Source organism: Eschrichtius robustus, chromosome 18, assembly GCF_028021215.1.
Source record: "Eschrichtius robustus isolate mEscRob2 chromosome 18, mEscRob2.pri, whole genome shotgun sequence".
Classification (NCBI taxonomy): Eukaryota; Metazoa; Chordata; class Mammalia; order Artiodactyla; family Eschrichtiidae; genus Eschrichtius; species Eschrichtius robustus.
In genome coordinates, this window is record NC_090841.1 from 2,060,347 (window position 1) to 2,074,456 (window position 14,110).

Genomic DNA, 14,110 nt, shown 5'->3' on the forward strand with positions numbered 1-14,110 from the left:
GGCCCCCGGGGGCTGTGCAGCTGCTCCTTCGCCTCCGTCAGGGGTAAGTGTGGCCCCAGAAGGAGACGCCTGCGTGGAGGTGCACGGAAATGGTGCTTCTCGCAAGTCTGAATTCAGAAGTTAAGATTCAGGACACAGTCTGTGACAGTAAAGAAACATGTCCCTTCAGATCGAACTATGGCGCCCCTTGCATTATACTTGAAAACGTTAACCATAAAGCTTTATTTGTTGAGCTTAATTTTATACACCTTCTTCTCAAATGCAGCACATTACTATTTTACCCACTTAATTAAATGAAAAAGTTGGACTTCTTATTAAGGGCTTCATTCCCATCGTGGTGATGGTGAGCATGATTTCGCATGCCCACGTGTTGGTGAAGTCACTAGGCTGCGGCAGCACCGCAGTGGCCACCCCCGGACTCGGTGTTTCAGGGTGAAGGTGCTGCTTTGGAAGCGGCCCCCGTTGGTGTATGGCTCTGGTGCCTTGGGGGAGCAGGCAGACTGGCCAATGGCATTAGCTCGGATTCGTCCTGGAAGTGGGCCGTTCGCAGAGGGGCCCCGAGAGAATGGGACAGCCACCCGCGTGTGAGGAAGGGACAGCAGTACCGGTCACTTTCCACGAGCGTGGGGCCATTTCTCCAGCACGAGGCGGGGGCTGGGAGGAAGAGTTTGGTTCCAGAGAAATCTGGGCTGACGCGAGTCCAGCTGGAGCTGGTGGCGGGCAGGTGGGGGCCCCGGGGAGCCGAGAGGTGCCAGAGACACGCGTGTGCTCGTGAGCCCACTCGGGGTTTCTCTGTGTGCCTCGGAGGGGGTGTGGCTGGGTGTCTGAGAAATTCCGGAGCCCTGGTGTCGCTTCTCTTCAGCGTTGCCTTTTATCTGCCTTGTGCACACGTCCAACTTTGCCTCCAGCTCTGGGCGCTCTATGACTTTGATAACTTCTTGTTTTCCTACAGGATTTGGTTTTTCTTCCCAGTAAGTCCTCTTCGGGCAGCTGATGACGTAGGGTTTGTTGGTCAGGCAGACGTTCATTTGTGAGCCGTGTTTTTTGAGGCCAACACCGGGGGACATCCTGTCGGTCTCCCAGGGAGGGAAGGAGGGGCCCCTTGTGCCAAAGCCGTGTCTTCTTCCCCGTCCTTTCTTCTCCGAAACAGCAGCCTCCCCGCTTGGCTGCTTCTGGAAGCATTACTTAGCTCTCCGTCTCTGCAGAGGTAACGGAGGTGGCACATTTGGGCGTGTTTCTTCCCCTATTTTCCAGCAACACTGCAGCTTCTTTTCCATCTCCTGGTCAGTGCGTCCTTCCCGAGTCATTGTGGGTGGCTAGGCCTCCATACTGGATGCTCCAAGGCCGGATCATTCGGCCTTAGACTCAGAGAGACCCTGGACATCCCTGAGTCCAATCCCCTCTCGTCACAGAGAAGGAGCTTGAGGCCCAGGGTGGCTAATCAACCCCACTGTGTGTGTGTCTGTAGGAGGTTGACATTCCTTTACCATAGAAATTCCGTGAATCTTTTAGTTCTTCAGAAATTGCCTTTGCGCTTACTTTGCCATTATCTTTGTTAATCTTTCAGTTTCTCTAATTTTATTTCTGCACTCAAGGCCTGAATTCAGCCTGCTTTGTCTAGCATAGAAGATCTCTGGTACGTGTTTCTGTTTCGATTCTCCCTCCTGCGGTGCACCTGCTGATTATCCTGCAGACAAGGTGGTTGGGTTCCATTGTCTCTGCCTGGTGTCCTTAATAATAGGAATTATTTCCTTCATTCCACCTCCCAGCCTTGAAGCTGTCCACTTCTCCTCCATGGTCTGTCCTTCTACTTTCAGTTTTTACAAAGAGTAATAAATATTTAGCTTGAAGTTTTTTCAGCTTTTGCAAATCTCTGATGTGCATTTTAAGTGGTCACTGAATGACTTACTTCTCTTATCAGATGATCATTTATGATAAGAAATGTTACCTGTGCTCTAAGACCCTAAGAGAAACTTCACGAGCTTTTCCTGTAGGGCTCTCGGCAGAAGCACCAAATGTGCATAGTCTACCCGCTGGCAGAAGCAAAAATATTTCATAAGGTGAATATTAAACTTCTCCGTTTGAATTCTGTTCAACCTTGGGCAGGATTTTCTTTCCCCTGTGGGGCTCCATCTCTGAACATGTATTGCAAGTTTATGAGCTCACTTGATTTGCTAAACAAATGTCTGTTTCTAGGGTGGCTGCTAAGGACAGCCTCTAAGTTGTCTGGTCTGCCCTGCGGTACACGCGGCAGGCTCTGTCCTTGGCTGTGTGGTGGGTACCACATGGCTGGTGAGCCCACGCCATAGGAGATGTCAGTGTGTCCCTCCAGATTCAGACTGGGCCCTACCTTCGAGTCCACAGGTACACCTAAGTACGCAGCTTCTGGAGCGAAGCTGAATTCTGTTTTGCTTTGTCTGGTTTGGTGAGGGAGGAGTGGAGAGAAGGTAGGAATTCTTACTTTTTTGTGTATTTGATGAGACAAACGCTGCCCGCCCACTTGCTTCGTTTGTGTACGTTGACCAGACACAACTGATTCAACTGTTCCCACAATTCCAGTGGCAGTTTTGATGGCCAGGATCATGGGTGTAAAAGCAGGCCCGTTGGGAATGGTAGGGATTTTAAAGAGGTTTTGAAAAATGGGCCTTGAGGGAGGCGTGTTGAGGGCTTAAGGGGGCTGGATCTGAATGGAGCGTCTAATAAAATGAGAAATAGTGCCTTCCTGCCTGTTCTGTGTGTTTGTTGCTTTCTGCTTGGGGACTTCTCCCAGGAGAGAAGCGTTAAAATACCTAGCTTCTTATTAATGATCCTTTCGTCATTATATTTAATCACCCCGATCCTTGCAACAATTCCCATTAAGACGTTACTGCTAGATTATTAATGAGGAAGGTACATCTCTACGAGTAATTGTAGTTAAGGGAGGTTTAAATACCACGACTGGGGTAAACGGTAGGCAGAGAACGAGCGAGTACATCAAATCAGTAACTTATAAAAGGTTCGGGAACTCTATCAAGGCAGTTTCTGACCTTGGGATTTATGTGTTGTGAGTTTATGCAGGGAGTTCAAACAACCCATTGAGTTGAACACAAGCAACCATTTGGATGGTATGGTTAAAGCTACACCATATGTTTATATGTATAAAAATGGAAATCATGTTTTAAAATAGCAGCATAAGTCTACACATTTTCAATGAGGACTCTTGAATCTCAAATTTTGAAAACTTCTGATTTCAGTTTTTAAATGGGTACAGATAGGAATCAGGCATGGTAACGCCCATGTGGATTACACATTTTCCAATTGTCAAATAGTTAAGATTAGTGTCCATATGAGTTTATGTCGTATAACATTCCTAAACATTCTCTGGGGTATACTATAATTTTCACATTATTATCTCATACTTTGGTTTTAATAGGATTGGTAAAAGTTTTGAAGTTTTAATTTCAGTTTTTCCCACTGCTCCGAATTTGATGATATAAAATGAAAAGGGGTTTCCATAGTTGCTGACATTCACCAGATTTTGTTCCAAAGCATGGGCTTTAGGAGACTTTAGAATTAAATCCACATTCTCCACCCAAGCTGAGTGACATAATCCAGCAGTTCAAAGATAGGTATGCCATAAACAGCTATAGTTAAATAATCCCCCCAAAAATATTAAAACATGGAAATACAATAAAAGAAGAATTGATCACTTTATAGTGGAATACTCTATAAACTGTCTGCATTGGAAACATGTGGTGAGTTTTAAAACATCTGAGTTCTATAATTCTAAAGTGTATAGTTTATTTGAAGGCAGGAACTGTTTTTTCTCCTCTGTGTATATATAAGAATACAGCTTAATATATTTTTTTGCTGTCCCAATTTGCATTCACTTTCTTATTTTTAATTTAGAGAAATCACTTTGGAGTACAAATATGTAACATAAATATATTCACCTCAACTAACTATTTTATCGCTAAGTACTAAAGTCTAATCATAAAGAGATTAATTCTGTAAATCTTGCTGCTTTGTCTACCTTTGTCTGAAACAAAAATCACACATTAACATAAACCCAAATAGCAAGAAGAAATTATTTGAAAGCATATACATGGTATAGAAAGGTATCAGGGTCTTTAATTTTTATGATCATTTAAATTAAAAAATTTTTTTAAGGTCTGCAGGTTTATCTGAGTGGCGTTATACCCCTTGTGTAATAATTACAGGAGCTGAACTGGATCAGGGGTTTTGCAATGTAATGTCTGCACGGCCTCATTTCACTAGTTAACTGAGGTTATCCAACCCTCCCGTGAAGGAGAGGACTGAACTCTTAACCATCACAAAAGCTGCTGTCTGTAGATGACACTATTCTACGTGGAACAGTTCACTTCGTTTTCCACGTTGCCTAGAGCGTTATATTGTGTGTGTAAACGATGTTACAGCAGCCTCATAAGGGGAACAGAGCCATGTTTGCTGAGCAGTGAAAAGGTTAGTTCATTTTCTTACCTGGTTCAACTTTTTTAAAAGGGTTTTTTTTTTTTTTTTCGCAAACTGACAATACCCCCAAAACATGTGAATTGAGGCTTATCTTCAATACTGGACTCATTAGTGTTTCAGTCTTAGCGTGCAGCGTCCTTCCCACTGCAGAATTCTGTGCATCCGCTCTGTTTTCTCTCCACCTCCACCCGTTCCACCTGCAAAATGAATAGTGTTTTTAAAAAATTGCATTTTGAGGTAAAGAAGAAAGGCAGCACATGTGATTGTCAGAATCAGAGGGGCTGCACCGAGTTCCAGAGCGTGGTCCATGGAGCCCCCCGCCCGGCCCTTTGGAAGGGGCCTCGGAAGTCCCTGGACGGATGGGGGGTCTGGAGGAACCCTCCGTTAGTGAGAAGTGGAAGGTGCGGGGTCTGGGGCAGGTGACCTCCCTTCCGGGCTCCCCTGTCCCGGGCATTTTCCGAGGAAAGTTGCAATACCTGTTGGCTGAGGTTGGCTCCAGTTCTGAGAGGTTCTGACGTCAGCAGTGTCCACAGCACCCATGGTGACTGGGGGCATGTCCTGGCCTCCGGGTGCCGATCCCCGGCCACGCACCTGTGATGGCCTCGCCTCAGGTGCTGACACTCACCTGCTCCAGGTGAGGCTGCCGGACCAGGGCCTGTGGCTCCAAAGCCAGGCCCCTCATGGTGTGCAGACTCTGAGGTGACCATGTGTCCTCCTGATCCGTGAAAGGCCATCGCCCTGCAGGTGCGACTTGTATACAAAACAGATGGAAGCTGGGCCGTACCTTGGGGTCCAGAAGGAGGAGGGAGAGCCTTAATTTTTAAACAAAGTGTCTGTCAGGTAAAGTGATTTCCTGCTGAGAAAAAGAAAGCTTAGTTTGAATTCGTTTTTCATCTCCTTGGTAGAACTGAAGGCTCTACAATTCCATACTTTGGTCCACCTTTATTAAGTAGAAAATAAATGAACATCGCTTGTTTAGAAAATTTACTTAATCACTGCAAACTCAAACTAGATATTTTAAGCCAGGAATAATCTTGTCTGTGGGGAGAATATTTATTGTACAGATGGAAGTAAAGTCTGAAATAGCTGTTAAAGTCTTTTAACACACTATTTTTATTTTGTCCGCTTTAATGGAGATGAAACAGAAATCACGTTCAGCCTGGTCTCCCCAGCAGAGGGGGTTTCCTCTAGGTTTGCTCGTGGAGGGAGGTGAGGGGCTTCTCTGCTAGCGCCCTGGGGAGGGGAGCTGCAGGTGCCACTCGCCCCCTGCAACGCACCTTGTCCCTATAAACCCAGCATCAGCTGTCCAGAGTTTCCCCAGCATCCTGTCCTGCTCGATGCTTTTGGTTGCTGTTGTTCCTTTCCCTTGTTTCAGCTCACTTAGCAGAGACTGGTCCAAGGAGATAAGAGTTTGTTACCAACCTGCTCAGTACATTTTGATCACCTAGAGCAGCGGTCCCCAACCTTTTTGGCACCAGGGACCAGTCCCGTGGAAGACAGTTTTTCCACGGATTGGGCGGGGGGATGGTTCAGGAGGTGATGCGAGCGATGGGGGAGGATGGGGACGGCAGATGAAGCTTCGCTCGCCGCCCACCGCTCACCTCCTGCTGTGCAGCCTGGTTCCTAACAGGCCGCGGACCAGTACCGGTATCGGTCGGTGGCCGGGGGTTGGGGACCGCTGACCTAGAAGAGCAGCTCCCAGGAGGTGCAGGTCCCCTGTGTTTCTGGGTGGTTTAAGCCTTCCGTGAACGGCGGAGTGATGTGGGGAAGCCAGCTCACGCTGGCCGCTGGTTTTCAGCATCCTCAGCTTGACACGCCCCCCGTCCCCACCCTCGCTCTCCCGACGCGACCACGGCAGCTGGAGATGATGCCTTCTGCCCGGCTGGCTGTGAATCAGTGCACTAAGTTGTGTCCTCAGGGGTGTGACTGTGCATGGACATGTATTTGTAGGTTTTCTTATTTACGTAAGGGGCCAGGTGGGCAAGAGCAAGGGGAATGTTTTCAAAAGTCATTTTAGTGTTTATTTTTTAACACTGCCATCTGGGAAGGTGCTGATCTTAAAGTTTCAACGTGGTGAGAAGAACAAGAAGCTGGTCCACCCCACTGCCTCACTTCTCCAGGCGCAGCTAGAAGCACGTTTATGCCTGGAATGAGTTCACGGTTTGGGGTGCGATCTGTGCATCGCTTCTGGTCCTTACTGCCCTTGAGACATGCGGCTGCAGGGGCCCTAGGTTATGGGGTTCCAGGGAACCCAGGCTCTCCTAAAGCTCTGGTGGAGGGCGAAGTGTAATACATTTATGAAAATGTGGAACCTTTCTGCTTTTAAACTGGGGGGGAGTGTGTGGTGGTTCTTCTAAGTTCAAGGAAGCAGGAGGGCTAGGATGTTTGTCTTTACGTCTTTGTACTCAGGAAGACCCAGTCCTGATAGAAAGCATCGTATCTCAAAATGTGGACCAAAGAGTGGCTGCATCAGAATTCCACAAGGCCTGTTCAAAATGCGTATTTCCAGACTTTCCGGATAAGAATTTTAAAAGGTTGGGGATTGGAAATTTACACTTAAAAAAAGCATCCCAAAGTGATTCTTCTGCACGCTGAAGTTTGAAAACCACTCTTCTAGTGTAATGAATAACCTCCGCTGCTTCAAAGGGCAGAAAATCTCTGACGTCACTGGTGATGTTGGTCTGTGTGGCGAGGACTTTCTGAAAAATACGCTGAAGATGAAGCAGTGCTCTGAGACTCTTTCTTCGAAGAGACCCTCCCCCCAGGATGGTCACCATCCTAATTGCTGTGGTGAAAATGGGAACAGCTCATGGCGTTAGCTGCCTTTGCCTGCTGACTCATTCAGATAATTGGCATGTGGAAAAGTTTAACTAGAAAAAATTAGACTCTTTTGTGCTTTAATCATTATGAAAAAAAATTAGGAGGTAGTTAAATTTATAGAGGTAAGCAGTTTTTGCAAAGTGCACTTAAAGTGGGTTAAAATTGGTATTTTGTCACCAGTTATGTTATGTAGCAATTGCTTTCAGTACGGAAAGTAGCTAATTTTTGCAAAATATTTGCTTTTGTTTTTCAACAGGAAAAACTAACCCAAGAGTGTGTATTCAGAGAACAGTTTGAAGAAAACTGGTATAACACGTACTCCTCGAATCTGTACAAACACGTGGACACTGGAAGGCGGTTCTATGTCGCGTTAAATAAGGACGGGACCCCCAGAGAAGGAACGAGGACTAAACGGCACCAGAAATTCACACATTTTTTACCCAGACCAGTGGACCCCGACAAAGTACCCGAACTCTATAAGGGTATCCTAAGCCAAAGTTGACAAAGACCGTTTCTTCACTTGAGCCCTTAAAAAAGTAACCACTATAAAGGTTTCACGCGGTGGGTTCTTATTGATTTGCTGTGTCATCACATCAGCTCCACTGTTGCCAAACTTTGTCGCATGCATAGTCTGACGGAGGCGTGGAGGGGACATGCTGATTTTGTTCTCCAGGCTCGTCCTCTCTCGGGACCCCCTGCCCGCTGCTGCCGGGTGGGTGGAGAGCAGAGGGCAGGAGGCCGCAGGGTGAGGGGGTGAGTGGGGCTGCGGAGAGGAGGGAGCAGAGAGGACCAGCCGATGCATGTGGGGATAGATGCGCTTTCCCATCCGGTCTCTTGTCCTTCATCCTCATCAGCAGAGCTGCCACACCTGGACGCATCGGGATCTGGCTGGCGGCCCGAGGCGGGCCCCGCTGCATTTTCACAGGCAGGAGGGTGCGGTCTGACCGACAGGACTTTCTCGGTTCCTAGTCACGGGTGTCATCCCAGTGAATTTAAAGCAAAGACCTCTTAGTTAAAAAAAAAAAAGAAAAAAAAAAAGAAAAAAAGTTAAATTTATTTATAGAAATTCCAAAGGCAACATTTTATTTATTTTATATATTTATTTATTCTATAGAGTTTATTTTTAATGAAATATGTACAGGCCAGATAGGCACTTTGGAAGCTTTAGGCTCTGTAGGCATTAAATGGCAACGTCGGCTACAAACCTGTGGCATATTCATGCAGCGAACGTGGCGTGCATGGATGCGAGACACTCAGATGGCCCTAGTGTCCTAAAGGCGACAATCGCTTTTGTGCCCGTGTTATTGTAAACTGATGCATACCGTTCATGACACTGAGTGTCCACTCTTCAGACTGCTTGTTCCATAGCTTATCCCAGAGGATTAAAGATAAACTGGGTCTCAAACTTTTATTCTGTGTCTGTAATATTTCCTCTCTCATAAGTGACTTCCTCCCTCATTGTAACTTCACGGTTGGAAAATATAAGGGTTGGTATATATTCTACTTGTCTAAATGTATCGCAGAATATACCAAAGCTAAACAATAACAGTGCTTTTATTTTAGTCGATCTCCAGAACAACAGGACTCATATCAAACATTGTACTGGATTAGAATTCTCAAAAAGGAAAAAAAAAAAAAAAAAAGCTTACTTGGCACAGATTTTTCTTTTTTTTTAGGGGGCAAGAATCAGAGTCAGACAACAGGGTAATTCTTATAAACTTTTTATTTGTGCACTTGGCTCTCAAATATGAAATTACACAAGTACCATAGGGGTTATTGTAACATCTTTTATAGAAAATTGCTTTCGGTGTGACCTGTCATAATACCTGGTAAAAGCACCCTTCAAGTAAAACTTGCAAAATGAAACTAATAAATCTCCATCAATCATGACAATGAGGGGGAAAGTATATATTTGTTGACCGTGTTTTGTTTTTTAAAATGGTCTTCACAAGCACTCAATTTTTTTAGAGGGGAGGTTACTCTATAGATTACCTTTTACAAGGCTTTTATAACATTTTATGCTGAAAAGCATAAGAATACATATTTCTTTAGTAGCAATAATTTTGAAACTTGCCCTTGGGCAAGGGAGACTATTTCTTACTATATACTAAGGAGAAAAGAGCCAAATTCTTAAAGCAATATTTAAGAAAAATAAATTTATAACAAATTCTCATACCACATATAACACTTTCTAGCCATTTGTGTGGGAAATTGAAAGTGACAGTTAAAAAATGTGTTGGGATTTATGTAACTAATTTTAAAATTTAATATTCCAACTTTGTTTTGCTCTGATGCACATTCTCTATGAAAAATAAAAGTATGCCACTGGTGAGTCAAAGCTGTTTCGAAGTAGAAGCACATGGCTGATTGTCACGAGCGCAGGGGGCCCATCTCTGGTCCAAAGGGCAGAATGGACAGGGCCTCCTGTTGATGTGCATTAAAGAAAAACTAAGTCCAACCAACATTTGGAATTAAGAAATATGCTGGGGGGGAGGGGACAGAAGCAATGTAAAATAGCTGATTTGTGGTAAAAGTCAATGTCCTCTTCATTTATTTTCTTGTTTTTTTTTTTTTTAAACTTTCTTAACAGAAACTGCATTTAATTCCAAGAGGTAGTATTCTTATTTATTATTTAACCCTTTGCTGCTGCTAAAATGTGCACATATTCAGGCTTTAGTTTTTCCAAAAGGCATTTAATATTGTTGGCTGAAAAACATTAAACATCTGATCACAGGGAAGAATCAAGTTTCTAGGATGTCATAGGTACAATATTTAGCACCGAAGAAATTGATTTTAGGAAATAGCCAAAAGTAATCTTAAAGTAGCATGAGATGCTAGATTAATCAGCCTAAAAGAAAGAAAATGATTTGTGAAAAAGACTAAACTCTCCATGCATTCCTAGAAAATGCTACTTTAATGTCGACTTTTGGAGTTATTTTGTTTTGGTTACTTTTTTCTTTGAAAAAAGAAAAATGTTATATGCTTTTGGCAATTGATATGATAAACTGTAATGGTCTGTAAATAAATAAATACTGACTTATGCAATTTCTGTACATAAGTGTTCTGGGAGAGTAGATGGCTCAGGGTTTTGGTGCGGGCGCTGTCCTGCTGGGCCGCAGAGCAAGTCGCCCCAGCTCCTGGCTTTGCAACTGGTTCTTGTCGTAAGGGACCCAAGGCCGTGGGTGGCTGCTCAAGCCTCTGTGGAATGATGGGTCCAGTTTTCACAAACACAAGCCTGGCCAGCCAAACCGCTATGTCGTTTGTGCCAACACTGCACCTTGGTCACAGACTTAACAGGCACGGACTGACCCACCCCCCCCCCCCATCTGTCATGCGAATGTCCCCAGGCGGTGCCGACGTGCCAGGTACCTTGGGGCACCTGTCCCTGCCAGGTCCTGTTCTGTGGATAAGTGGACGGCTTCCGTTTATGGTTTTCATTCGATTTCATCTCATTAACACAACATTGTGTTATTTACTTGATAATCTGTAATTGTATGTAAATACATACAGGATTATGTAATTTGTGTAAATACATAATTACAGACTTTGGAAAACTGGTATTTTTTACTTGATGTCCATGTTGGAGCTGCTTCCGATTCTGTGCCTACATGAACCGATGGATTTTAAAAACACGATCTCCTTGCTCTTACAGCTGAGCTGTTGAGTGTGTGTTGAGGGACGAGGGGATGTGGCGATGATGGGGGGCACAGACGCATCCGGATGTCCTGTCTTTTCTGTAAGCGTTAGATGAGGGAGCACGGAAGCTTCTGGGGTAAAGATTTATGAACTTGCATCAAGCAAAACGCAGTGTGTACGCACATTGACGTGGATGGTGAGCGGACAGAGGCATATTGTCCGAGGTCAAGTTCTGTTTGCTGCATCGTTTGACCTCGAAATGTGCCGGATTTAGATCCACTGTTTGTGGTCACTTGCATGAAAGAGCAATGAAGTGGCGGGGGTCAGGGAATACGCCAGATGGATTCAAAAGATGCGTTCGCCAAGCCCCTGTGTCTGCGTGTGTGTGTGTGTGATACACGCGACGTAATACCCACGGGCATCCACAGACATTTCACATTTGAAAATTGACACTTTATTGTTACAGGTGGGGTGGGAGGAATTACGTGTCGCTCAGTAAGTAGCCCCGCGTCCCGGGCTTCGGGTGTGGCGGGCGGGCCTGACTGCGGGCCGGAGCCGCGCCCCACGTGGCTCCCCGCTCCGCCTGCCCCGCGCCTCGGCAGCCGCCTCCCTTAGGTCTTCAGAAGAATTTTTCTTGTAACGTCTTCTTCACCGGGGGGAGCATGCAGAACTGAGAAACGGCCTCTTCTATAATTTTCTCTGGAAAGAAATGGTAACGAGTGTTCTTCACGTGTGTGTGTTCTACGTCTCGGCGATGCACGAGCTCGTACTCGGCAGGTTGGTGGACGCCGGCTGTAAGGTCGGACGGTGTTGTGACGGCCACCAGCGAGGCAAGGAGAACACCAGGGAGAGCCCTCTTTGCTACTTTGGTTGATCGTCAGAGAGAAAATTCATACATAGGTTTCTCATTTCTCTCCAACTGTATTCCGGCATATATCTTGGAAAACATTTTAAAAACAACTTTAATTAGAACAAGTGGTAGGCATCCCCGATATCTCAGTACCTCTTGGCCAGATGCGCTGGTAGCTGGCTCTTGTTTTTTCCCATCCCCTTCTGAAGAGCCTTCTGTTTGTGGTTTCGGTGATGATTCCTGTTGTTATTAGTGGACTTAGCTGGGAACATTTGATCCTGGGAACGGAAGAGTTAGAAGACAGTGTGTAAAGGGGACATTCAGAGCTGAGCAGCTGAGTCTGCCCTCCTCACACAGTGGAAGCGCAAGCGTTACTGACAACGTTCGTGGCCCGGCTTGGAGACACTTATCGTAAACACACTCACGCAGGCTTTTTCCTAAGCATTTTGTGGGATGTGGCAAAGCATTCTGTAAACTCCACCTGGCTGTTGCCTCTCGCTTCTAGTGTCTGCGGGTGTACACGGTTGGTCCATGACAGCTTTGGGAGATTTCTGTTTCCGATTCATAAAAAGGGCTTTTCCTAGTCCTTGAAGATGTTAGAATTATAGCTGCTCTTTCAGAAGGAAGCGGCACTCCAAACATCTCTTCACTCCATGGCTGACCAAATCCTGCCCCCTCCCTCCCTTCCTGTTTTTCTTTGCCTCACTCCTTCCCTCCTTCTTTTGTCGTATTGTGGAGCTGGCATCAGCAATAAAAGGGCAGGCATGGTCTCTGATGGTACACGGAACTTAAACCACAGGCATCCTGAGGTGTTGTGATGGACCCTGGGATGGGAGGGTACCGGGGGCCGTGGGACATCCGTGCATCCCATATGGACTTTTGAGGGCCTGCGGTCGTCACGTCTGAGCTGAGACGCAAGCGAGCAGGAGGTACAAGAGAGAGAGCTTATAGTCACTGCCTTTCTAACCGTGTCAAGATTAAGTGCTTTGTTCTTGGCGAATCGGGGCTCATTGGATCTTTTCCTGATGCTTCCTGGATGCCTGTGATGGACCCTGAGGATGTGAAAAGTGCCGGCTGATGGGCCAGCATCGGTCGTGGCTTTGGTTCCTGGAGATAAAGGGGACCAGTCTTTAGTCAGACCATCTCTGCTGCCCTGTGCCTACTGGGGCCATGCTCAGAATGCTCTTTGGCTACTTTTGGTTGCTATTCAGAGGAAGGTGACTCTACAAGCTTTTGTTAATATTACTCACTTTAATTTTCCCCCTCCACATTTACCTCATGTCACAGGCAAAATTCACAACAGACTAGCAATGAAACTATAGGGTAACAAAAGAGGTGAAAAGATAATCTTTAAAATATCCACTTCATTCTTTCAATAAATATGTATTGAGCAGCTGCTATACGACATGGAACAGTGCTAAGGATATTGTAGAGGAAAAAAAGACAATATTTTGATCTTGCTACTTAATACCAGGCTGGGTTCTATGTCAATTGTTATATCAACATGCAGTTTAAGATACTGTAGGACTGGGATGCCCACGTTATAAGGCAATTAGGATAATGTTGACAATTTTCCATGGACTTCACCTGTCTTCAGCCATGTATTCAATTTACATGAATATGTAAGAACCCAGTTAGATGCAGACCCATTCAAGTCCTATTGTTTTAAGTAGGACAGCGTTCTCTTTTTTTAATTTTGTTTACTTTTTAAAATATTCTTTTCCATAACGGTTTATCACAGGGTACTGAATATAGTTCCCTGTGCTCTACAGGAGGACCTTGTTGTTTATCCATCCTGAATATAATAGTTTGCATCTGCTAACCCCAACCTCCCACTCCATCCCTCCCCCACCCCCGGGACAGTGTTTTAAGAATGTGTCCTCAGATTTGATGATAAAGATTCTTTCGGTAGATGATCTCCTCCTTGGCAGTAAATGAGTTTCTTTTGAAATAGAGGCCGTCCCATTTTTCCTTCCTTGGGAAAATCCAAAGGAAAAGGCACCGGAATTCCAAAAGTTTATCAATTACACATTTGGCTGTCTTTTAAGGATACCAGGACTCTGAAGCTACAGGAACCAATGAAGCTTTGGAAAATATCTCATCTCCCTTACAACCCACCTCACTGAAATATAAATGGGCGTGTAACAGTAGCTTTTATACCATAGAGATGAAATTATACATCTCGGTTAGAGGGATAAAACTTTTCATTTTGTCTTCGCCAGAATTAAAAATCTGTAGTTAATCAGCTTCTGGCTTCCCCTGTGGCTTTGGTTTCCTCTTCTAGTTGTAGGGGTGCCCTGGCTTCCCACTCTCTTGGGTCTTCCCCTCTTTGTC

The 14,110-nt window shown here is 45.3% G+C and overlaps 1 protein-coding gene across 1 annotated transcript in view; it reads left to right on the top strand.

Moving 5' to 3' along the window:
• FGF9 (fibroblast growth factor 9) overlaps positions 1-10,257 on the top strand; it is a 29,086-nt gene extending 18,829 nt beyond the window's left edge. Inside the window, exon 3 of the mRNA XM_068526871.1 lies at positions 7,547-10,257. Within this exon, the coding sequence (XP_068382972.1) occupies positions 7,547-7,792 (246 nt within the window). The 3' untranslated portion in view covers positions 7,793-10,257. The remainder of the gene's footprint in view (positions 1-7,546) is intronic.
• The last annotated feature ends 3,853 nt before the right edge of the window (positions 10,258-14,110 follow it).